Source organism: Hyaena hyaena, unplaced genomic scaffold, assembly GCF_003009895.1.
Source record: "Hyaena hyaena isolate Hyena2069 unplaced genomic scaffold, ASM300989v1 scaffold_574, whole genome shotgun sequence".
Taxonomy (NCBI): domain Eukaryota; kingdom Metazoa; phylum Chordata; class Mammalia; order Carnivora; family Hyaenidae; genus Hyaena; species Hyaena hyaena.
In genome coordinates, this window is record NW_024081209.1 from 1,157,884 (window position 1) to 1,184,205 (window position 26,322).

The following is a 26,322-nucleotide window of genomic DNA, read 5'->3' on the forward strand; positions in this document are numbered from 1 at the left end:
CTCAATATATATATATGCCTATTCCCAGAAACCATTCCATTTCCTGAAGGAAAAGATATGCTTATTTAAACCAGTATAGGTAGTTTGATGTTACTCCTGGAAAGCAAAGATTGTCAGTACAAGATCCTCCATAACTTGGAGGGCAAGCTGAACATGGTACCCCTACTTTATATGGTGCTTCTCCAATCCAGTTGCCCCTAGAAAGAAGAAAAACAAGCATATAAGTGCTACATTAACACCCATTTAAAACAATTTGCTTGTCCTTAAGCACATGACCACATGTATTGACATGTAATGATCTTTTTTGAGAAGCTGAATCAGTTTAGGAAGGCACTGAAAATTATATCAATTTCTTATTTATACAGTAACTTATTATTCTCTCAATCTTAGTTTTTAAATCTTCTCTCTGCAAAAGTTAATATTATCTTAATTTACAGATTAGATGTAAAGCACTACAATGAATGGTGACATAATTAGACTTCTGAGACCAGGCTTGATGCTTATTCAATCACCACATCTGTCTCTGTCCTACAGCCAACTACCTTCTAGAGCACATTGGCAGGACACACTCCCATTTTTAAAACTCCTGGTAATGCTAAGGATGGTAATATATACATGTACTTAGTATTTTCTGAGAGGCTTAGAAATGATGAAGTGAGAAAGAAGTTGTTATAACACAAAAAATAGGGGTTCACAAAATGTGTTTCTAAAGTTGTAAAACATTTTAAGTTCTCGATATTTATAAAATGAGATTCAGATCCATTCTCATGGTAAGAGACTAAGGGCTCAGAGAAGCAATTAAAGGTGATTTCAAAACCTTTCATCATGTGTAAAATAGCTTTCATTCTTAGTAATACCATTTGTTTTTCGATAAGGCTAAACATTAAATTATTTGTGTTATCAATATTTTTATCTGTACTGATAGCCATGATAATAGTAATACATTAAAGTCATCACTCATGATAGTTAAAAATAGCCATAATGCCTTACTGTTCATTTATGAAGAAAGTGGTAGATTTATTTTCAGTAGCATGGTGATTAGTACCTAGAGTACTAAGAAATAGCAACAGAGCCAGCAATTTGAAGGAAATTGAATGATCAGGAGAAAATTTGGTTGTCAATAGTAAAAATCAGGGTTGAAGATAAGACAACAGTAGGTTGGAGGTTAAAATATGAAACAGGTGGTTCTCATCTTCATTAAGACCTAAAAAAAACCAAGTAATGACTCTTAAAGTGTACCTACATAAAATATCTGCTGCAATTAGTCATTTAAAAACTATAAAAAATATTTATAGAGGAAAATTAATCTATAAAAATAAAAATGTGGTGATTAGCTATTCATATTACAGAATATCAACAGATTCCAGTCCACCTCTATTTAGTTCTTTCTATACTCTACCCTCTGGTTAAGCTTCCTCAAATATAATTTGGTAATGTCACATTCTTATCCAGAAACACTCAAGAAGCCTCATGTTCTTATGAGTGTAGCTCACCCCTCTATCCTAATCTCTCCTATTCTGTATTCATAATCTTATTTCCCTCTGTATCGTTATCCAAAGCATAAGCGTATTTGGGCCCAGCCTATGCTATTTTGATTTCATATCTTTCTCTTCATTACACATGCTTTTTGGAAATTATATAGCACATATTTTTGGTAACATAAACTTCAAAATGTAAATTTATTGCATGTAAAAAGTATTACATATTACACCACAAGCTTTTACATAAATCACAGATTTTTACTAAATAGAGGATAATTATATTCAATAGTAAATCAGTCTACTAATAAACTTATATTATTCATCCTTTTATTTTTTGTCCTTCTTCCATCTAATTAAAATCTCCCTCCCTGTCTCCTTCTCTCACTCCACCTCAGTCTTTTTTTCTCTCTCTCTCTCTTTCCCCCCATCCCCCCAAAAAGGCTTGAGATAACTTTATATTGACATTGGAAAATTCACACTCAAATATCAGTCAGGGATTTACAACTTTCTTTGTTTTCTAGGCTTCAAAATAATGGTTCTTGTTTACAACAAATAAAGCATATTAACACAATATCTTAATCTCTTGTACACATAAAACATTCAGATATCTCATCAATAATATTAGAAAACTCTAAAAAACAAACAGCCAAACAATTGAAACACAAATCTCTTTTACCATATGAGTACTACTTGACCTATTTATGTCAAGAAAAAGGATAAAGTCTTAAAAGGAAAATATAAAGTGTGAAACTGAAAATATCAAGCAAATGCACAATTTTAATGCTTTTGGTAATGCAGACACATTTTACTTTCCAAACCCTATTATTCTAATAATTATGAAGGGGGACCATGGGGAAAATCACTATTTTTCTAACTTTGCAAGAACACTGCCACTGGCATACTACCATATTAATGAGTAATGCAGTTATTTGTGAAACGTTTTCTCATTCCCTCCCCATATTGGCAAAGCTGGAAAAAATCTTTGTTTGGGACTTACTTTGGAAGACACCAAGAATGTCATAAATCCTTTGCACATTTTGGTATTTACTCCAAATGGAAACAGACTCATGTATAAATGCTGGAACATTTTATCATCTGAAGAATTATTGTTATCAAGAAGGCATTTTATCAAATACTAACAAAGTCTTATTTATTTTCATCTTATAAAGAATATTTATAAATATGACTATATTTTATAATCCTTGATCAATTTCACAATACATTTTTATGTACTCCATAAGATAGAACTAATGAAAAACTTTTAACTTTCAATACTGAAACTTAAATCATGACAAAGCTTTAATTTAAAAAGAAGCCATAGCATTTAAATTCTCCCTTCAGGTAATAAATGACACGTTAGACATCTAGGAAATTAGTAAACCGTAACTTTTAGTTTTATTCTTAAAAGAAAGAAGGAAGAAGGGCTTTGTTTTGCTTTCCCAGGTTAAAAAAAAAATAAGTCAATATTCTAGTACTGATAGATGGGAATATTGCAGTGTTGATAAATTCCCTACAAGATTCTTTTCTGATAACTTTTATAGAGCTATCAAAAGCCTGAAAGTACAGTGTTTATTTTACAGTTATCATGACTAAAAAAAGGTGGTGGAGGGAATTTAGTGAATCTCCATATCCTAAATTACTTTGCCTACAATTTACCCCCACATACCTGTCTTTGTGAAAAACAACCATTCATCTCATTATTTTTCAGATATACGGGGGTGATGGGAGATTTGAGAATTAGAGGGTATTGTATTTAAGTCTTATTCGTATTAAGATAATTATCTGACTAGAGATATTTAACCTCATTAAAGGTCCCAGGAAGTAGAATCCAGTCTAGTACTCACTTTGGGGCATAGTTGCATACCAGGTAAACTGCACGTCGCCATACAGCTCCCCAAACATTCATGTTTTGGCAAGTATGAATTGCACATCCTATCCGATTGGAGGTGGCCCAGACCATCTGCAAAAATAAACCAATATATCATTATTGAAGTTGAAGCTAAGAAAAGGCATACTCCCCAAAATAGCAAGAGCATTTTTAAACTATGAATCAAAACAAGACAATTGAAATAACCTGTGTATAATGTGTGCACATGGGGCCAAAACACCTCATAGGACATCTGGGGTTGCAATCCTGAGGATATGGAAAAGCATAATCTTTCACTTCATCATACCATGGCTTGACAAGCTGGAGAATAGAGCGATATCTAGATATCAAGAAAAACAATGAGAACTTAGAATACAGTAGTGTTAGTATATAGTGAGCTCATGTTGAATTATTAGTTAATTGTTCTTCTTGCTAATTATTCATGCTTAATGAAAAGGAATTCCATGCCTCGCAATTACCATCACCACCTAGCAGAATCCTCTATTCCTACAAGTAGGACCAAGCATGAAAAGACCCAGTACCAAAGCAGTTGAGCCTATATTCATTTAAGTGTATGCTTGATTGTTTCAAAGAAAGAAACACAAATATTTCAAGAATCTTCATCTTTATCTTGTTTTATCTATGTCAAAAATTTCTCCCACCAGAATCATGTATACAATTAAAAGTTAGATATACAAATTTAGTTATGATACTAGAACTCAGTGTGTTTTTTCCCTTAAACTTGAATTACTTTAATTGTAATAATAGCACACCTGATATAGAAGAGAATGGGTCTTTGGAATGTTGGATGATGACATTCCACAATGGTGGAAAAGTTATTCTATCATTGGGGATAGCCTTTCTCATAGCTGCACATAGTTGTGTGTGTGTGTGTGTATACATACATAGGTAAATATACATATTTTGTATAACACACACAGGCATATATATACAGATATATACAATCGTGGGAAAGTTGCACACACAAATGGCTTCTGCCACAGTCAAAACTTTTCTTGAGGATATAGTATATAGCACACACCTAATCCTTTCAAAGACTGTGTGAGGTAAGTGAAGAATACAGCTAAGAAATAGTGTTCCAAAGGCGAAAGAGGAAACTGGTCTCAGTAGGCCCTTTTAACCAATTAAATAATCCCTGAAGACATCTGAAACAGTCCTAGACGAGGCATCATTGCCTGACACGTAATGAGCATTCAATAAATATTTGTTGATATTACTTGAAATTGGTGTCACCCCCCTTGGGATGCATAAGTAATGTAATAAACCATATGGATGAACAGTATCAGTGAAACTGTTTCCTACCTTCCAGTTCGTACCGACAGATTTTGGCCCAAAAATCGCAGTAAGTAAGAAGGTCCATGGTCCCAAATGCAAGTAGCTGCCCAAGCCTCTGCAGATTTTGCAAGATTTTCATCCCAAACCTGTGAAGGGGAAAAAAATCTTCCACTTTAACAGCTTTGCTAGTAACTGAGAAAAAGTAAAAAGAAGAAATGGTACTATTTCCTAAAGTCTTTTCAATTCTGGTTCTTTAGACTATTTTAAACAAAAAGAAGTAAATTAAGACCACTGATATTCAAATTCTACAATGCAATATGATTATATCATGGTGTTATCCAAAGCCTAAGTCCAAACATCAGTTTTAGTAAAGGATAGGTGAACAAAAATACCCTATCAGCTTGTCATGTGGACACTTCATACTGACTACTGAAATTTTAATCTACCACAGTCCATTGATTTTCCTAGAGGTCATCTGCTCAGCAATAGAGTCATGTTATTAATATATCTTAAAAAACTAATATCATCAAATTATTTATTCAAATCAATTTATCAAAATTAACAATGTCTAATATTATACTGTAATTTTTAATGGTCAAATTATATTATGGTATAATAATTCTCAAGGAGCCTTCATATTTTATATCATTTGAATCTTTGATAGTAGTAATAATACAATAATATGAGAAGTAAATTTTAGTTGTTATGAAATGGAAACAAACTATGATAAAAATAATTTGACTATGCTATGTAGGACTGCTATGAAAATATAGTATATTATAATCCAATTAAATAAATTAAGAAAAAAAGTAATTATTCACAAAAAAGAAAGGTGTTTAAATTGATAATGAGGGTGTTATTGACATATAACTTATTCTTTGAAAAGAATTGTGGGATAAAATTTAAATGAGCCTTAGATTCAATATACATTTATATTAGTTACCATATAAATTGACATTTTTATCTTTAAAGCTGTATGGGGAAATTAAGCCAAGAATCTGTGGACCTGCCAATGATAACAACTCTAAAATGATAATAGATATCTTTGTGAGAGAGTGTGTGCACACGAGTGGGGAAGGAGCAGAGAGGAAGAGAGAGAATCTTAGCTGACTCCTTTTCTAGCAAGGAACCCAACATGGGGCTCATCTCACCAACATGAGATCATGACCTGAGCCGAAATCAAGAGGCTGTGGCTCGCTCTTAATTTCGGCTCAGGTCATGATCTCACAGTTCCGAGATGGAGCCCTGTGTCAGTCTCTGCAATGGGAGCGGGAAGCCTTCTTGGGATTCTCTCACTCTCTGCCCCTCCCCCACTGACACTTACCCTTTTGCATGCTCTCTCTCTAAAATAAATAAGCTTAAAATAATAATAAATCAAAGAGTTGGACACTCAACCAACTGAGCCACACAGTCACCCCTAAAATGGTAATCTGTTTTATAACAAGTTACAAGGTACAAAAACAGAAAATAGAGAATATTTGTAATTCTTGTAAATCAGTATAGAAAAAAATACTTTCAAAAATTCTCCCTAGTGAAAATGTAATTTAGTGAAGTATTTTTCTTTTGTAATGAATGATTTTAATTGAATTTTAGTTTGTATCATGACATTATTTCCTAAATCATTTCAATATTTACATATTATTCCATCTGAAAAAAAGTTATTCAAATTGTGACTAGCCAATGTTTAGTAGTATATTTTAGAAGGTTAGAACTTACACGAAAAGTGACAATTTTATAATTACTTAAATTCACATGGAGCTCTCCATATGAAAGTGTATCGATGTCCTACAGATCGTTGTGCTCCTATTTTTCATAATCGCCTTTATTTTATCATTCTTTTGGTGACTTTCTCCTCTATCAGGTTGTATGGAGCTAAGCAAGACTCCCCTACCTTAGGGTTGATGGCCATGAGTTCACTGAGTTATAAAGCTTTCAAGCAAACTCATGAACGTGCTAAACCTATAACACTGAAAGCTTTAATTTTCCACAAGGATAACAGGATACGTATATTTATTTAATATAATAATGTATTGAAGTGAAGAGAAACTATTTTAGTGACTTTGAAATAAAACAGGCAAAAATCAAAATAATAGATGAACTCTTCCAGAGATACTTCTGTCCCATGAGGCCATGGCAGCCACCTTCAACAGAAATTTGTCGGTTACTCAGAAGATGTTTTAAATTAGGAAAATGAAGCCATCTTACATAAAGTCATTCAGAATTACATTAAAATAAAATCAGAATTATTTAAGAAGGGTCTGGAGTAGTTCTATGGTGACAGCAGCCACATCTCCTTTGTCCATCCATATAAAGGAAAGATTACTGAAGGAGTTATAGCAGGACACACTTTCCTCACTTATCCACAATACAACTGAAATGTGGCAAAACATTACCTAATGCCATTTAATCAGTAAGTATTCAATGTTAAATATATCCAAAAAATGGAAAACACTTTCTAACATAAGAGATTTTGCACTACTGTTTTCAGTTACTTAGCTAAGACATAAATTTTATAAATTATTACTTCAAACTTCTCCTTTGTTTTTTCTGTAAAAATCTGGGCAAAGTGTGTCAGCAACTTGAAATACATTTATAATGAAAGTCTTAATATCCCAAGACTGAAATAAACTTTAAAAGCATTTGTTTGGCTCATACTGGATTCATCTAGTATTTATTCTTTTCATGTTTTTTCAATGAAATATGGATTACAGTTCACCGAAGTACACAGTGACACAATTAATTTACAAAGAAATTCCATATGGAATAGCACCAAAAACTAATGTCCCCTGATGGGTTCTTAATTAATTGTAATCACTTGGGAAAACAATGTATCTAAATACTTTGTACATGTTGAACTACAGTGAGTACTCAGATCATTAACTGCTAAAAACACTTAATTATAGTCTTGTCCTAAAATACCAGCATAGCATGGCACAAATAACACTGACCTGAAAATCAAATATCTTTTGTTCTAATCCCAATTCTACTGTTAAGATCATCTGAAGACATATCAATTATCCTTTCTCCCACTTAACTCATTTATGAAATAAATTTGGATGGGGTCATTTCTAGGGTTCCTTTCATCTTCTCTTCTCATAATTTAATATACCTGAGTAGCCTCAGCTTCAAAGTGGCCTACCACTTGCTCAATTCTAGCCTTTCCCATTACACAGAGAGAATAAAACTAGATTCCTTTCAAAATAATTAAAAATATTTAAGGCTGTTAGAAATTGAAAAGTAATTTAGAGTATATAATTGTCTTCATGCTCATTAATATAGTTTAAAACTTAAAACTGTGTATGTCAAAAAGATAAACCAAAAAGTCGTGCCTGAAAAATATATTATATGAACATACTTTATTAAACATGATAAGGAATTTTGGTAAGAAGATAATGTATACAGCATTACTGATGTCTACATTTTTATGCATGAGTTTCTATGTACAAATATGCCAATGAAAATTTTGAGGAATATAGTTAATGGAGGAAAAGGGATAATCTTTTCTTTCTCTCTGTGTGTTTAGTTTTAGGGAACTGATGGGAGGGATTTCTACCTGCCTCTATATTCCTGAAGGAAGATGCTGGAGGGCCTCTTGGGCATGGGTTAAGTCCCTACAGAAAGCTGGTCATTTTGACTCCCTGTGGGAGACATGGTCGACTGTCTCTTTGATACCTACTGCAAGGGAAGTCAAAGGTGCTATATACTCTTTCTTGCCTCTTTGTCCTCAGGCACGCACAGCCATCCTGTAGAGAAGGGGAAGATCCAACTCTGGTAGGGAGCTCTGAAATTTAGGAATTACATCATTCCCTACTGTAAAGTTAAGATCTGCAATTACTATCTGTCTTTCTCCATTGGTTACAAATTCCAGGAGAAAATGGGTATATTATTTATCCCCTTAATATCCAGTGGCAATTAATTTGTTATTATGATGAGAGGTCTGTGAGGTTTGAAAATAGCAAGCAATGATAACTTTATTTAATAATAATAGGAAATTTCAACAAAAAGTTGGGGAATGATCCAATATGATCTATTTTTTCCTATCCAGGAACTCTAAATTGCAATGAATGTGCCCCAGAATAACCATGTGAAAGAAACAAAAGTTCAGGAAATGAAGTTGTAAATTGCTTAAGCATTTAACTTAACATATAAATTTCTAGATGCTTGATGGACAATCTGCTGAATTTTTCTGAGTATGAATAGCATTTATTTGAAATAATTTTAACATTATATTCTACAAATACAGCAACAGAAAGAGCACACATGTGCACTTATTTAACATCCTATGGAATGCCTACTAAATATGCAACATACTACTTATTACCTTTATGGGAAAACTAAATATCTGATACTTAGCTCTTATTCAATGAGCTTGAACATTCTGTATTTCTAGTTTTTGTCCTTCTTAAATAATTTAGATACATTCATAGAAAATTTAGTTGTAAGTATTTAAAATTTGATATTGCCTTCTAAACATGAGGCAAAAATTAGGACTATGATGCATGGATACCCAAAAACATTTACAGGACCCAGTAGAACTTAGAAATTATGATTCAATTAAATAGTTCACAAACTAAAGGTTGCTTAAACCAGTGTCAGAGCATGTATATGCTTGTAGGTATGCCGTAGTGCCCCAAATGGTTTTCTTCCATTTCTTGTTGTTAGAGCCATTTAGTGGGCCAGCTAATAAATGGATTGATTTACTTTGTACTAAAATGTTCACCATGAAGTACTCTACTTGTAAAGTTAGCATCCTGTCTGTGGAAACCGTAGTTGGACTAAGCCATGAGAGATATCCAAAATTCAAACTGATTTCATTTAAATATCTAGAAGAGTTGTGGCTCCAAGAAATAGAAGGGGTATGAAAAGAATGCAGATTCTCATCAAGTTCAGTGGTTTTTAGAGCTTGACCTGAAGAAATACAAAATCAAATCAAAGAATGTTGCAGTGTGGGAGAAGTTTGCTGACTTTCATAAGCAGACGGAATTGAAGAGTGATATGATCCAGTCCAAGGATGAGGTTGTTTTGCCAGATATTTCTGTAAGTTTTGATACCCACAACACAGCGACAGCTAGAGTCAGGAAGCACACTGACATCTGAAGCACCCATCTTAAATCCCAGTCAATAGCTTGCACAACAAGAAATGTCTCACTGGAAAGCAAGTCTAGAAATTGCTTGGGAATACATTCCCAACATTGTTTGGGATGACATAGTGCTTTTTTATTTTTTTTAAATGGGTAATATCCTTTAATTCCACATATAAGATTTAAATATAGAAGTGTTTGAAAGAATCATATTTAAAGTGTTAGAAAAGAATTTCTGGCTAAGGAAACTGTATGTACTTGATATTATTACAATTAGTGGTGGTTAAGAAAATGTGCCCATTAAAACAAGAGGTTAGCTTTGTAATTCCAACATTAAATATATAAATGAATAATTACTTACTTTTGTGATTTTGAGTTGAAATTACAAAAAAAATCTTGTTAAATTTTTAAGGGAGTATTGCAAAATATAGAGCTGAAGAGCCACTTTACTGTAGACTTTGAAGATACTTCAATATATAAAAATTATTTTCAACCTAACAATTGAAATACTTTTAAAATCAGATATATTAAATGTATAAATGCAGTTTAGGACATTTAGTTAATTAAATCAATTGGTAATAAACATTCAATAAATGTGGTTGTCAAAATGCTAGATTTCTGAATAGAACAAAAGATTTACAAAGTGCAGCTAAATTAAGGAAGAACCAAGAATAATAATTTTGAGAACAAAAGTGACCTCCTGAAAAATCTATTCGGCTCATGGAAACCATCTTCAAAGACATAAAATGCTATCGTTTTATCACACTTTGAGTTTTTAGAGATACATTTCTAAATTGGCTACTGTCATGTATGCTGTGATAACAATGCTATTGGAGACCGTTTGGCATGTTCCATAGACATGTATTTTTTAAAGCATTTATGTGACCGTTTCTTGTATATTCTGATACAAAGTAAAGTCAGTTTAGATAGACAAGTGTTGAGGTTTTGAAAAGATAAGTTAGCTAGGACTGTTTGGTCTTCTCCTGGGTTAGTCAAATTGGAAAAGGAGTACTGACTTGCAAAAGTGAGAAAGAACCATTAAAAAGAAATTAAGTGATGACAAAATTATTTCCTCCGAGGGCAGCCAAATGCTTTTAAATACTTCATGGGCATGATTTGAAATTGGTGGGTTTATCTCCATTAGGTAGACATGCCTAATGAAATGGCCAGTTAAGGAAACTGAGAGCTGAACACACAAGGCTCAGGGTTAAAGCAGACAGGGAGATAGGAATGTGCTTTGGTAAGGCTAGAAAGGGATGGGGTGTTTGGGGAAGGGTAGGGCACAAGAAGAGAAAATGCTCTCCTATGGGAAATTTTTGGCATTAGACTAATAAAATAATACAAAACTGATTCTAGTTTATAGGAGAAATAGATAAAGGAACATGATAAAAAATTCCCTCAAACCTCAAAAATAACTACAAATACAGGAACACATTATATCACAAAATATCAAAGGGAGGTCCTAAGCAATGTTTAAAAGAAGATAATGAAGATTTTCCTCAGGTAAGGTGAGTGGTACCTTTCATGTAGATGGGAAAGGAAAATTTATATAAGGAGATGATGTAAAGTGCACCGGTTTTAGTGGGGATCATTGCCAATGACATACATTTCTTAACAACAAACCAAAAAAAGCCCTCTCTTGACCCTTTTCATCTTCCAAGTACTGCATCATTCTCTCCTTCCTTTTAAAGTGAAATTCCCTGAAATTTCTTATGCCCTGCTCTCTTGAGTTCACACAGGCAAACTCCCCACCCCACCTGTCCACCACCTTGCTCTAATCAATGTCATCATTGGTCATTTCCTGGTCACCATCTTACTTGCTCTATTCGGACCTTTCGACATGGCTAACACCTGCTCTTCCTGGACATACACCCATCTCTTCGTTTCATGACTCCACACTTGCCTTACCTTCCTCTGGTTGCTGCTTCTCCATATGTTTGCAGATTCCTCCTCATCTCTCTAACCTCTACATGTGGGAGGATTCTCAGGACTCAAGCATCATCCATTTCTTTTTTCTCCACCCCCCCCCCTTGTTTCATCTATATTCACCACTTAGGTAATCTCATCTAGTCTCACAGATTGAAATACCATTTTTATGCTGCCTGTTCCAAATTTTATCTCCAGATCACTCCGTTGAATTCCAGACTAACTGTAAACCATCTAGCCACTTTAAGCTTTCTACTTAGCATATTGAAAACTGAGTTCCAGATATTTACAACCCTACCCCACTCCCTACCCCTAAGCAGCTGTTACTGTAATGTCCCTTCTATTAGTGAATAGCATTGCCTGCCTTCTAGTTCAGGAGTCACCAAATCTGTCCCAGAGCCTGTTGATATATTGTCTATGGCTGTTGCTGTGCTACAATAGCAGAGTTGAGAAGTTGTAACATATGCCATATTTACTATTTGTTCCTTCACAGAAGAAATTTACCAACTGCTCTTATAGCTGCTCAGACCTAAGTAGCTATCTCTGCTCTTTCTTTGCTTCATTATTTTATCTGCTGCATTGGCAAATCTTGTTGATCTTACCTTTAGAATACTGTGTATTCAGAATATAACCACTGATCACCACCACTATTGCTACCACTTCAGTCAAAGCTACTACCATATGTTATCTAGGTTATTGCAAGAGATTCCTAATGGAGGGAGGGCTTCACAGGTATGAAGCCTTAAAAATGCATTGATGAGGGTATAGATAAAAGATATATATTCAGAATTTGAGTAAGTGTACTTAAATATGATTGGTGGTTAGGAAAGAAAAGTTTCAGTGCTTTAAATCTATGCATGGCTAAATCTGCACTGTGAAACTGTACTTGACTCAAGTGCTTTGAAAACATTAAAGCACTGTATAAATATAGTCACTCTCAGTTGACTATGTTGAGGGGATGGGCTACTAAGGAAAATGAATAAAGTAGTGTTGGGTGTAAGATTGCAAAGTGCTATCACTGCTGGACCTCTGGATAGTTACATGGGAAAAAAAAAGAGATAGAGACCCAGAAATGAGCAAATTTACCCCATCCACAACAGCTACTCCTCTCTAACCAATTGCTAACAAGTACGAAGTGGGCTCAAAATCTCTAAAACTTTTCACTCCTCAGGGTAATCTAGAAATCCTGATACATATATTAAATGTATCAACTCGAACATTTGTCAAATTATTTTAAATGTAAAATTCTGTACAGTTCAATATCATGCGGAGAAAATTAAATATGCTCACTAATTAGAATGGTTGATGGGCCTACAGCTTATGAACTCTGAGTAAGATATCATTATGTTTACATAGATGTGGCATCTTCCCTCCTAATATTCATGGACAGTGGCAGAAAGGATTGACCCTGGAGCCACCTTTTCCCCAAACCTCCTACAAGAGACTTACCACACAAGGACTGCTGTTCTATTCTCAACAACCAAAAATGCAAGAAATACAAATTTCTGGATTAACCAATAGGACCCTAGGTAATGCATTCATCTAGGCAGCTACTAAATGAATATTCACTGGGATGCACTGGGTACTGTGGATTCAACAGTCAACAGGCCTGACATGGACTCTATCTTAAAGTCTAAGGAACAGACAGGTAACAAAAACACTACCAATCAAATAAATGAATAATTACAAATTGTAATACATCACATAAATACATTATTAGGTAATATATTATACACATGTGTAATATATATAATGCATTATATTAAAAAGCTCCAAAAGAATCATGTGCTACTTTTAAATGTTTGCTTCTTTTAAAGTTTCTTTGGCCAATCAATCATATTCCCAAGTGAACCTTGTTTCATGTCCTAGGCCCACAGTGTCCAGTTGATGTTTTGTGAAAGTAGGTGGTGAATACTTTCTATTGAAATTTTGTGATGACATAAAATTATCACTGGTATAATTCTTCCTTTGGCTTAACCTATTAATTCTTTAAATATATAGTTTCTTAACAAATGAGTGGATATTTAAGCCACATATTTTCTTCAGTTCACTTTTGTGCCCTAAACCATGGTGTAAGAAGTTTCTCACCTGGGACATTACTCTAGGCTCACCTGGGGAACTTTTGATTAGATAGATGCCTAGCCCAATCCTGGATCTATCAAATTGAAATGTTAAGACTGGGGAGGTTGAATGTGTGCTTGCAAAATAGTTCTGTTCTCTTCTGGTTAGACATAATTGTGTAAAGCCTTATCTGGTGGAGAGTCATTTTGACTGCAGAGAGCTCTAGGCTTCCCCTCTCCTTTCCCATCCCTACTCACTTCCTTGTCCTGCCATATCACATGGGACTTTTAGAAAGAATGGGAAGCTTCTGATAGTTAACATCTGTAATTGTCACATATAAGCATTTACATCAGTATCCTTCCTCTCAACTCTGCTCTATTGTTGATTGAAGTTTAAATAAAAATTAAAAGTAGAATTTTATCAGGAAAATGTCATGCTGTCACAGATACTGAGTGCTAAACTCTATGAGAATGTTTGTTCTCTGTGTTCACAGAAGACAGAATTATTGGTGAAGGAGATAGAGATATCGCTATGTATGTTGCTATACAAACAAGCCAACATCATTCACTCTGAGACTGACAATTTCAGTAGAAAGGAAGATGTATTCTATGGTTACATGTATATGAATACAGAGATAACAGAGAGTATTTATAGTGCTTATTTAGAAATCATGGAAACTTCAAATGTCTTTATTAACTAGGATATCACAAATAACATACGGGAGAAACATATACAGAACTTTCTGAAAATCCAAAATCTTGAAAAAAAAGATAAACATTATTAAAAGGCAAACACTTTCCATTATAATGATGCTGAATCTGTGTTTAAAATATACATATGACCTATATGTAACTCATGAAAATATGAGAATATTATATGAATCAACAGGAGAAGGTGCCCACTGATTTTGCCAACTTAACTCTAGGATGCATCCACAGAAGTAGAATAAATGGAAGATAATTTGTCATTGCTACTCTGCACTTGTCAGATCACATAAATTCTAGGCATCTAACTATCAGAAGAGCACACACGTACTAGAACCCAACCAGGAATGGCAATGGGATGAAAGACATTCCTTGCTCAGAGCCACATTGCTTCCATTTCCTAAGACAATTTAATGGGCACCATTCATGTGTGTATATGTGATCAAAAGTGTGTGGGGAGTACATTGATTTTCCATTTATTTAATAATACAACTTTATACCTTTTCCAGTGTTTTCAGAAAGCAAGTATCTTTGTACAACCTTTGTACAATAGTCTGTGTTGGAATATTCTGCATGCAAGAGGTGCTTTATATAGGAACTCAACACAAAGGGGCTAAAGGCTAAGAAAGAGCTGGGTGACTTAAGGTCAAGGGTCCCAGACATAAATGTTCATGGCTTTCAAAGACTTGAAGCACCATCATAATACAGAGTTTTCCTTATGGTTGCCAAAGGGAGAAAGAATACCAGGAGCAAGATTTAATTCCACATGAAGAAATACTTTATGTAGGAAAATTCCCCAGCCAATGGTCTCAATAGCAGGAGAGCAGCACATGAAAGGGAGTGTGGGCCGGTGGTGATCTCCAGTGAACTAGAAAGCCACCTAAAACCTGAAGCTGTGTGAGATACACTTTTGATCATGTTATCTGGCAGCCTGAAGTTTAAGAGACGTCAAGCTTTACTCTCAACAAAGCAGGCAATAAGATAAAGTGAAAACAGATAAACCCTGAAGCAACTAAATAATCAGAAACAGAATTGTATATAGATAATAAGGAGCTTGCTTGCAGGGGAAATAACTTTAGGCAGTGAAAGATAAAAATTAGAGAACATTGTAGATGTCTTAAAACTTATTAATGCCCCTGCATAAATCCCTCTCTTACATATGTTTAATCTTTAAATTTTAACATCATTTGTTGATAGATTCTAGCAAGAATTCTCCTTTCCATGGAAATGTAATACCCATCACCTACCATTTCATATTGGAATTGTGATCCAGAAAGACATTTTCATGCATGATTAATTTTTTCACCAACCCAATGTTACAATAATCTAAAAACTGGTTTCTTGATTGTTAAACTATCCTGTGCTACACATGCAAATCCCAAATCTTGCCATTGCCCACGTAGTTAGAAGAATTCAAATGCCTTTCCGCCTACCTACTGCCTGCTGAAAACATGATCTCTATGGAATGCAGAGAGACCGATTTGGTAGAATGTTCATATTTAATGAAATTATGAAACATGGATTTGATGCACTTATTAGGAGAAAAAAATACTGTGTCCTTAAGCAACATTTCTCAACTGCTTCAGTTTGGAGTATGTAGTGTGAAATTTTAAGAGTCATGAAAAGTTTAATCTAAAACCCCAACTTGTTGGGCATTGTTCCATATTCATGTGAAAAAAAAATGCTTGGTACCTGATTTTAGACACTATGGGTAAAACAGACTGGAAACATTCAATTCCCATCCCTCCAAACTTCAGTCAATGATGTACTTTGTGCCAAGCATTTTCCTTGACCGGTTTAAGCTGTTAGTCTTGATTTTTCCCTATCCCCTTCCTACACCATTCTTCAGAAATTCTCATAGGCAATTAAATATCTCGTTTATAACTATTTAATGGCCACTATTACATGCCTTTTAGATATGCTAAGTTCAGGACACCAGACCATGCAGACTAGTCAACTTCTATTTTTCTGAAGTCCTCTGATTAGTTTCCAAAAATACCTTATCCTGAATGTGTCAAAAAGACTAGACGGGCCTGGTGCTACCCAGGCCCCTGAAATAGATTTAAATTTGTATTGATTTAAGCCTCAGTACTTATTTTTTTAAAAAGGTAAATGAAACCTTCTTGTAAAAATTCTTGAGTAGATTCCCAGGCATAAAATCATCCATCCACACTGTCTCCCTGACACTACCCTCCCCCTATTATGCAAAATAGTACTTGTTGATTACCAAAGCATATTCCTATCCAAACATTTTTATAGTAGAAGAATGTTCCCTCCTAACACTAGCTACTTTTTTCAACCTTTATAGATGCATACCCTGGATGATAAATCTGCAGCCACTTAATAACTACCTGAAACCTGATCTTGAATTTGAGTTCTCCAGAAACCAGAGAAACCAAGTTGTCCAGGTCAAAAGCAGAGGTAACCTTTTTCCCTGCATCATCACATGCATCTTCAATCTCTTTTATAATGTAAATCACTTACTCCTATTGATTGGATCCCTAAATGCACTTTGTCACCTCCGTATGGGCTTAAAGGTCAGTGTCCAGTTATCTCTTATCCAGACTATGAGAACAGCCTCTAGACTGTGTACCCTGTCTTTACTTCCACCCTTTCTAATCCCTTCCTCACCTTGTAGCCAGAATAACTTCTATGAAATGCAAATTAAGTACATAACTTCCCTGCTTAAAACCTTTAATAACTTCCCTTGATTTTAAAATAAAACTAAACAAGTTTTTGCGTGCCTGTTCCAGCCTCATCAAACACCACTTTTTCTTTTATACACTATATCTAAGCCACACTGAATTTTTATACTTGCCTTCAATGTACCACTTAGGTTCTTAGAGCACCTTACCACACCTACCACACCTTCTCTGCCTCTATACCTCGAGTCCAAGTCAGGGCAAAGTGTGTCTCATGTAATCCCAAAGCACCCTGTACTTTTTTTACTTCAGCACTCAACTCACTGTTATTCCACTCACTTGTCTGTTCACAGCTTTTCCTATAAAAGATCATCTCTTAGCTCCCCATTGAATCTCCTAGTACAGTGCTGGCACATGAGTGACATTGTGGAATGAGTGACTGAATTACGAATGACTCTTGACCATCAACTCACCACAGCCACACATTCTTCACACTGGATGCCCAGAAAATGTTAAAAGACTTCATTTAGTTGTTCCACAAATATTAGTTGAGTGTTCGCTGTGGAACAGTATGATGCTAGGTTCTACAAATACTCAGCAGGAATACAATAAACTTAATTTTTCTACACCGTTGTATGTGGTCAGATATTTGCCATCAAAACAGCAGTGTTGTAATCCTAGGAAATGTGGTCACCATATATGTGGCCTGAATGTGATTCACAGCTTTTCTGTCTACCAGCTAACGGTGAGGTTCTGAATCATGCTGTGTTAACGTTTACATTTGCACTTCAGAGCCTGTATTTAAGATGGTCACAAAGAAAATGTTCTTAACCTTCAGCTGGCTCTGTACATGAATAGCTGAACATTCATATATAAGTAACATGAAGTAAGTAATATTAAGCAACATGCGCCTTGGAAGAAAATTCCTACAAAATGTGCCCAGTCTCTGTTGGAAGCCAAGACACTTAAAAGGCTCTACATCTATGAGAACAGGAATGTGGCGTTCCAAATGTGCTGGAGAAATGCCTTCCTGTCAGCAGTCTTTCTCAGTTCACCGCGGGCTGGCAACGGGTCTCAGGAGGCTTTCTAGTAGTCATAAAAGCAGTCATTGAAAAGATTTAGGTGAGACACATCAAATTTCTCATGTTTATAACAAGAAAATTGAGTTATCCTTCCCAAATGAGAGGAAGTGCACCATCTGGGACACTATATGGTTTCATTAAAAAAAAAAAAAAAAAAGACAAGGATAGACAATATAATAGTTTGGTCAGCTATTAAATAAAGAAAAAATAAGGGGTTTAACATTATCTACATTCTCTTCCCATGAAGCCCAAATGAACAAAATCAGCATTTTTCATTATTCGAGTCATAAATTATTGCAGGCAAATAGTTTATTGGCTGTTTCCAAGGACGGATTAATCTATTCTCCATTCATTCATTGCCATCATGCTTTCTGATACTTTACTAACTGCTGTGACTTGGTAACTAGTATTTTTCTCTTTTCCAGAAAAATCTAGGAAGCCTTATTCTCTTAGCTCTACAGAGCTAATATACACTTTTTCAGCTTTAAGTTGTTCAGTTCATATCCATCATTGTCTCTTCACTGTCCCTCACCTGCCTTGCCATCACTGTACACTGTCTACGGAAACTGCTATCTCAGGCACCATGCTCATGCAGGTGCAGGTGTCTGACTTCTCACTGGGCCAAAGGGATGGCACTCCTAACCTAGTGGTTGCCTCTTCCCCAGTCGACTTCACTGGTGGTCTAAACTTCATCAACTGCTAGGGCCATCTTTCACAAATGCGCCTCTGACCCTGCTCCAAGACCTCTATAAGTCTCTCTAATTACTTTTATATGAAGTGATTGGTCTTTTCTCAAACTTCTCAAAAATTCGGCTAACACATTATGCTCCTTTTTTACAGGTGATTTTGTTCATGCATTGCTTTACTTATTATAACAGCCAAGCCACCCCCTTCCTGAGCATCTATCTCTTGTGTTCCTCCCTCAAGGAGCCTTTTGATGATTTTGCCAACAGGGTTTATTGCTTCTTTCTTTGATTTCTCCATGGTATTTTTCTGTACCTCATTTATTACATCAATATTATGCAGCAGCATATTATACTGAATTATATATACTTAGTGTTCTCTTTCCTGTTTGTGTTGTTTTTCATGGTTTTGCTTATACTTTAAAGACAAAGATTTCTGTTATCAATGGATCTCATCCTTTCATGGAGGGACCTCAACCTTTTTAAAAACAATTTATTCAATTGACTTGAATTCAAGGAATATCTTACAAATTTTACTCCATGTGTGAGTCTTGCAATTTCATTCTTTTGGGGATAATTCTTATTCTAAGAAACTAGTGTGGTTTGTGGTTTAGAGTCATGGTTTAAGCTGCCCTTAGAAGAATGAAAAACAGCTGGTGTCCAAGGAGCCCTGGAAATTTGTCAATAAACTAATTGTGGAACAGAAGCCAAGAGCAAAGAAGTTTGACTTGCATATCTTAAGCCCTATCAATATTATTATTTTTTAAAAAGATACTATGTTTAGAAAATTAAAATTTTCAGTGTGTGTTTTTTTACTAAGATCATGGCCAAATATCCAAAGAAAATATTATACAACTATAACATGAATGTCAACACTCGGAGTTCAAATTGCTTCTACTTTATTTTGTCAAGGGTACACTGACATAACCAAGTATTAAAGATGATAAAATCATTTAATTTTAAGGAACTTTTTTAGAATTTAGGAAAAACGTTTTATTTAAGCTTTCGGTGCATGTAATAAAATACATGATGAGAAAACTTTCATTAAATATAAATAATATCAAAATTGATGCTACTTATAAACATGTAACAATTCATAGGGACTTGAACTAAATTCATCAGATAAATATTGATCACTGCTATACTCAAGAATTTGGTTTAAAAAATGGATATAAAAGTAAATAAACATGGCCTTAGCACCCTGAAAGCTTAAAACTAGAAAGTTTGCAAGAACTATACAAATAAGTGTAGACAGAGTTCGAGTTTGATGAGAGTAGAGTAACAGACATGAATAGAAGTTAAAATAGAAGTTAAAACAAGGAGAAATCAAGTATAGTTGTGAGGGTAAATATATATATATATCAAAAAAGGACACAGCATTCTGATATAAGATTTGAAGGGCAGGGCTGTAAATCATGGAATAAGCTAAGGAGGAGATGGAGGGAGAGAAGCAGCATGAAAAAATGGTTCAAATTGAAAAGTTGTGGTAAAAGGGACACAAATCAGGAGACACAGTTAGAGAAAACCTTGAGCTGGGGTGTCTGGGTAGCTTAGTCGGGTAAGTGCTCAACTCTGGATTTTGACTCAGCTCATGATTTCATGGTATGTGTGTTCAAGCCCTGGGTCGGGCTCCCTGCTGGCAATGTTTAACCTGCTTGGGATTCTCTCTCTCTCTCTCTCTCTCTCTTTCTCTCTCAAAGTAAATAACCTTAAAAAAAAAAGAAAAGAAAAAGCCCTGAGCTGAATACCCTCTTCTATGAAGGTCCCATGGCTGCTACCACTCACCGATGAGGATAATTTGAAGACACAGCTTGTGGTCCTAGGGAGCTAAGAATCCTAAGTTTTTGAGGTACTGAATAGAGGTAGGAACTGAGCTCACCTTCAGACTGCTCACAATCCAAATCAATGCTGAACATGTTCAAATGAAGATAATAGTGTTAAATTGAGATCTGTATTTTTTCACCTGGCCTAGAGATTAGTCACTTAACAGTTTCTGCTCCAACCTCCAAGCTGCCAATACATTACACTTCACTCAGAGTTTCTCTGAGTCTTCATGAGTGATCCACCCGAGTTATTTCAATGGCTCAACTTAGTCAAACTGCTCTTCTCACACACAGTTTCATTAAATTGAGCACATTTTTCTAACTGAACTAATCAATTTTGTCCTACATCAGGGCCTTCTCCTTGGCTCTTCCTTCCACCTGGGAAGCTCTTCCCTCACCTATCAGTGTGCCTGACTCCCGTGCTTCCTCAACGACACTCCCAGTGAACCCTTCCCCGGCCACCCTATTCGGTTTCACAACCTGACCACAACCTGCTTTATTTATCTCCTCATCCTTATCACCTTCTAATGTACTATATGGTTATATGGAATATAAATATGATTTATTTCTATTCTTTTTTGTGTGGTTTCCCTCCCAGAGGAACCAGATACATTTTATTAATGAATGTACCCTATTGTTTACAAAAGTGCCTGACATAGAATATACGCTCAATAAATATTAAATGAATAAATACATGGGCAAAAGAAGTATATGCAGTATTTACATGACAATTTCATTTTATTTTATAGAACTTACTGTGCTAATTACTGCCTCTCATTAACCTGACTAAGTGAAGGAGGTTTTGTCACATATCCATTGATACAATCAGCACTGTGTCTGGTTCTTACAAAATAAATCATATCATAGCTCTCATGTTTGAGAAATAATAATAGAAAAGAATATGAATATTATTGGATTTCAAGTGGCATTTTAAAGGAAGAAAGATCTCCTGACACCTCCAGTAGTTTCCCCCACTGGAACATAAAAACCTAGCAAATGAAAAGAGGCTTCCCAACAGAGGCATCAGCTTTGAAATTACATAGACCTAAATTCTAACTCTATTAACACCATTCATTCGTCAATACCACTTTGGCCTACTCATTAGCTTTTCTAGGTCTAAGTGATTTCATTTGTAAAATAAAGTTCACAACCTTAACCTCATAGGGAGAATGTGAGCTATCAAATGAGATCATCTATGAAAACAATTAGCCAAGTTGTTGGCACAAAGAAAAAAATTAAATAAATGCATTCGGAATGAATTAATTCTTGACCAGTGGAGACAAATATAACCAGAAAAATGTGGCTTTTTTCAACCATTTCTACTGTGTTGTACTCCACTGTTACTCAAGATGAGCCCTCTACCATCGTTATCATTAAAATAGTGAATTGCATTATATATTTAGTTATTATCTATATCATTTTTTATTTAAAAAATTTTAATGTTTATTTTTGAGAGAGAGAGACAGAGAGACAAAGTGCAAGTGGGTGAGGAGCAGAGAGAGACAGAGACACAGACTTGGATGCAGGCTCCAAGCTCTAAGCTGCCAGCACAGAGCCCAGTGTGGGGCTCGAACTCACGAACCATGAGACCATGATCTGACGAAGTCAGAAGCTTAACTGACTGTTAACTTAACCAGGTGCCCTGTTTAGTATCTATATTATTATTCTCATTTTTAAGATATGGAAATTGAGTCTCACACACATTGTGTAACTCACAGGAGATCACAGAGTAGGCAGCAGAGTTAGGGTTTGAACTTGGAGGAGCTTACCTCTAAAGCACTTCAGTTGTTTTGGTCCTACTTTGGTCCAAGCCATGTGATTGGCAGAAGAAGTCTTTCCTAAACTCACAGTCTATATAATAAACTCTTCTGATCTCATAGAATCTCATGCACATTTCTCTCATAATTTATGTTAACTAAAAAACTTACTCTTTTTTCTACATCGATGTATCACCTTCTAGAAAGTGCTAACGTTTATTGGAGTCTATTTTGCTCTAGGCTATGGTCTAGTTGCTCAACCGCTCAACTCATACCTTCCCAATTAAACAACCCAAAGTGGCAGACACTTCATTTATCCTCATATTAGAGGTGATGAAAATGAAATAACAAATTCATTCATGTTATATTTCAGGACTGAGGTGTGAACCCACGCGTTTAGATTCCAAAGCCCATATTCTTAATCATGAGACTATATTACCATTCATACACCAGGACTGATTATATCCTCTTTTCCTCTTCCTTTAAAATATCCTAGGAAAGTGCATTTTCATAGATTCTAAATTGTACTTCTATGAACTATGACTCTCTTATATTTGGCAAGCCTTTATTTTTCCTGTAACTCTGACATCTGTAATTGGTCAAACTTAAAAGCTTATTTAAATAAAAGGTGAACTTAGAATCTGATAGAAATACCAAATTTTAGATCAGCACTTATAAAAAGTTACCACCCCCACCCTCGACCCCAACTTGGAAATATCAGACTGGTGATCTTCATTGCCTTAAACAGGCTCCAAGCCACTCTCAGAAGGTACTGAACTTTAAACCGTAACCTTGCATAAATTCAAAACAAAAAATAAAGTAACTTTAAGAAGACATCTATCCTTTCAAAACCAACTCAAGGGTTTTGTTTTGTTTTGTTTTTTTTACTTCCTAAGCAGAATGATTTCTGCTTTAAACACAGCATGCCTATTTTTAAAAGAGCAAAGAATGTGTTCATGGCAAGTTGGAACAGTGTTCAAGTATGCTGGCTTCACTGTTATCTGAACGACAAGGCACTAAATCACAAAGAGGAAAAAGTCAGCATGTTCTCTGAGAATACAAATAGATCAACGTCAGGAAGAGCTTTGTCCAAGAAAGGGAAGGGACACCTACCCAGAGAATAAATCATGTACACAAAACCTGTAACTTAAAAAAGTTATTTTCAAGATATATTTGAGCTGATAAATATGACTATTAGATAAATGAAGCACAGAAAATTCTCACGTGAATCTTCTTTAAAAAGTGTACCTTTCAAATGTGGTCAGTCAACATACTCCACGCTCTATCTTTGTTTTTTATATAAGACCTGATTCATCAGTGGTTATGGAACTCACAAAAGAAAATGAGAACTGCACCCCCCACCCGCCTCCTTTAATTCCATGATGGAATAAAACTTAAGCTTATTATGCACATAAGAACCTAAGTTAAAATGTGTACAAGGCTCCATATCCCTTAATACGTAAACACCGTTTAGGTTCTTCAATGAACAATTGAAATACAGCGTCGTTCCTCAGAATTACTTAAAGAAAACGAATTCCTCTTACCATATATTCCATGTTCGCTGCTGGTGGGAACACTTTCCCCCGAACTTGATTATGGTAATCAAGAATGGCGATCATGTCATTCTGCGAAATGTAGCGCTTCCGCCTGGTTTTGGGGATATCCGCAGAATCTAGTTGTGCTTTTAGTGCTGCTTCAATATCAGTGAAATTATTGGTTGGCGGGGATGAGTCAGTGGAATTGAGTAAGACGACGGCACTTGCTTCACAGAGAAGGGAGAACAGAAGTGCACTGCTGACTGCAGAGGTTGCTATCATTTTGAGGAGTGGAAGAGAAGCCACCGAATTTACTTTGCTTTAAAGCAGAAAGGTAGAGTTAGGGTCTATGAAAAGTAAAAAAAAGAAAAAAAGAAAAAAAAGGGGGGGGGGAGTGTCCAGTGGGTATGAATTTACAGAGTCATCACTTGGGAACACTGATTTTATTTTCTCTGAAAAATGCAAATAAATGTTGAACTCAAGCCTAGGAAACAACCTACAGTAGTCGTTATACATTTTACTTGGTGTTATGAGGCAGATTCCTAAGACAAACTGCCTATAGCTAGAGAAAAATAAACAGCATGACTACTAACCCTACAATACATGTGAACCACTTGCCCCAAATTTCTGCACCACATAATGCATTACTGCATATACTCAGAGGGAAATCATTAGGAATTGAGATTACTCTTGAGAATGAGGAGGAAAAATGCATCACAGTTAACAACAGAGAATGTGCTGATAATGTGTCCCAGACATATATGGACACCAAGTGATAGAATACATAGAAAAAAAGTTATAATAAGCCAGTCTCATTTCTAAAAAATAAAAATAAAAATGTGAGCTAGTATAAAATCAAAGCATGCAAAATAAACTTGTCGAGCTAAAGAGCTTACCTCTGCACAATGCCAAAATGAATATATTGTTCTTCCAAAAATTTAAAGTTCTTTGCTAGGTTGTAGTATGAACTCTTGTAAGAGTGTGTCTTATTACAGACTCTGAGAGAGCAAAACTCTGCAAGGTTTGAATGCTGCTGGCTGCAGGAGCAGCTAACAGCTTTTATATGTCACAGTCTGCAACTTCCAGAAAGGGCAGTCTTTCTTAGGGTCTCTCCTAGCCAAAATCAAAGGGGAGGGGTTTGGGATAGAAAAAAACAGTGATTGGGTGGCAACCTTTTTATGTGGGTGGTGAGGAAATTGAGTCACACCCACAGCTTACAAAGTAGAAACCATAAAAGACAAACCCCTTTTTCTCTGGGCTTCTACCTTTTCTGTGAGTGGTTAATTTTCCTCATTTAATGCCTTCTAGTTCCTGGTTCCCATACAAAAAGGAGAGAAAAAAAAATAAAAGAAGACTGAGTTCTTGAAAACAGAGACGGCTGAGTAACAAGCAGTACATTTTTTTTTAAAGACAGTAAATGGCATGGGAGCTGAAAAGAGCAAGCTGATATTAAATCAAGAGATCAGCTCACATCATTAATCTGGGTGGCCACAAATATGATTCAAGAGGAATGCCAGCCAAATCAGTAGTAGCCAAACTATAGCTCATGATATTAGGATAATAGATGCTCAAGTGGTTGTACTTTCTGTCTCCATGTGGCTTTATTCTTCCAATTTATGTGTTTATTCTCTCCCTGTGTCTTGTCTCACCCTCTTTCCCTTTTTTCTTTCCTCATAGCTTGAGGCAGCAAATTGTCTGCTTTTTACCTACCTTGTATGTAATGCAAATAGAGAGGCTCCTAACAAATGACAGAAGCCAAGATAACATCTGTTTCAGGTTTAAAAACATATAGTTGAAATCTAAGCAGAGTGGCTCAGCCTCTCAGGAAGCATATTGGAGGGCATAGCACAGAGGCAATGAAGAATTTAACAGCAGCAGCCAGCTGCCAACACTTAGAAGTGCCTTCTCAGAAAGATGACATTTGAGCAAAATCTGTGTCCAACAAGACAAGTGCCAAGAATGTGAATATTAGGGGAATCTGCAATGGAAGGACCCTCAGAAATGCCATGTGTCATGATATCACTAGTAAAATGTGGACCATTCATAGTCAGTGGCAACAGGAATCCTGGAAAATACACACTCTTCAGTTTAGGAACTTACTTAACATGCACTGACTTGTCCGGTTTGCCAATGTGATTGTCTTCTGCATATTTCAGCAGGAAGAGTACTATGTGAATTTACAGTCATCAGAAATGATGGTCATGTGGTTAGAAACACACCGGACTGGGAGCCAAGTTTCCTGGGCTATATTCCCAGTTGGGTCTTCAGCAGTATGTGTGGCCTGATGCACATTGTTTAACTCTTCATTGGTGCAGCCAAAAATGAGAGGAAAAAGGTACATATCCTATGGCGAGATTGACGTCATCAAATTCCTTAAGAGAACT

The 26,322-nt window shown here is 35.5% G+C and overlaps 1 protein-coding gene across 1 annotated transcript; it reads right to left on the reverse strand.

Moving 5' to 3' along the window:
* On the reverse strand, window positions 1-24,220 carry PI15 (peptidase inhibitor 15). The gene is made up of 5 exons (XM_039256559.1): window positions 23,948-24,220; window positions 4,672-4,790; window positions 3,556-3,688; window positions 3,326-3,441; window positions 1-197 (listed from the first exon to the last, which is right to left on the reverse strand). The coding sequence occupies exons 1-5, from the start codon at window positions 24,218-24,220 to the stop codon at window positions 62-64; spliced, it is 777 nt and encodes a 258-aa protein (XP_039112490.1). The 3' UTR covers window positions 1-61.
* Window positions 24,221-26,322: the final 2,102 nt, after the last annotated feature.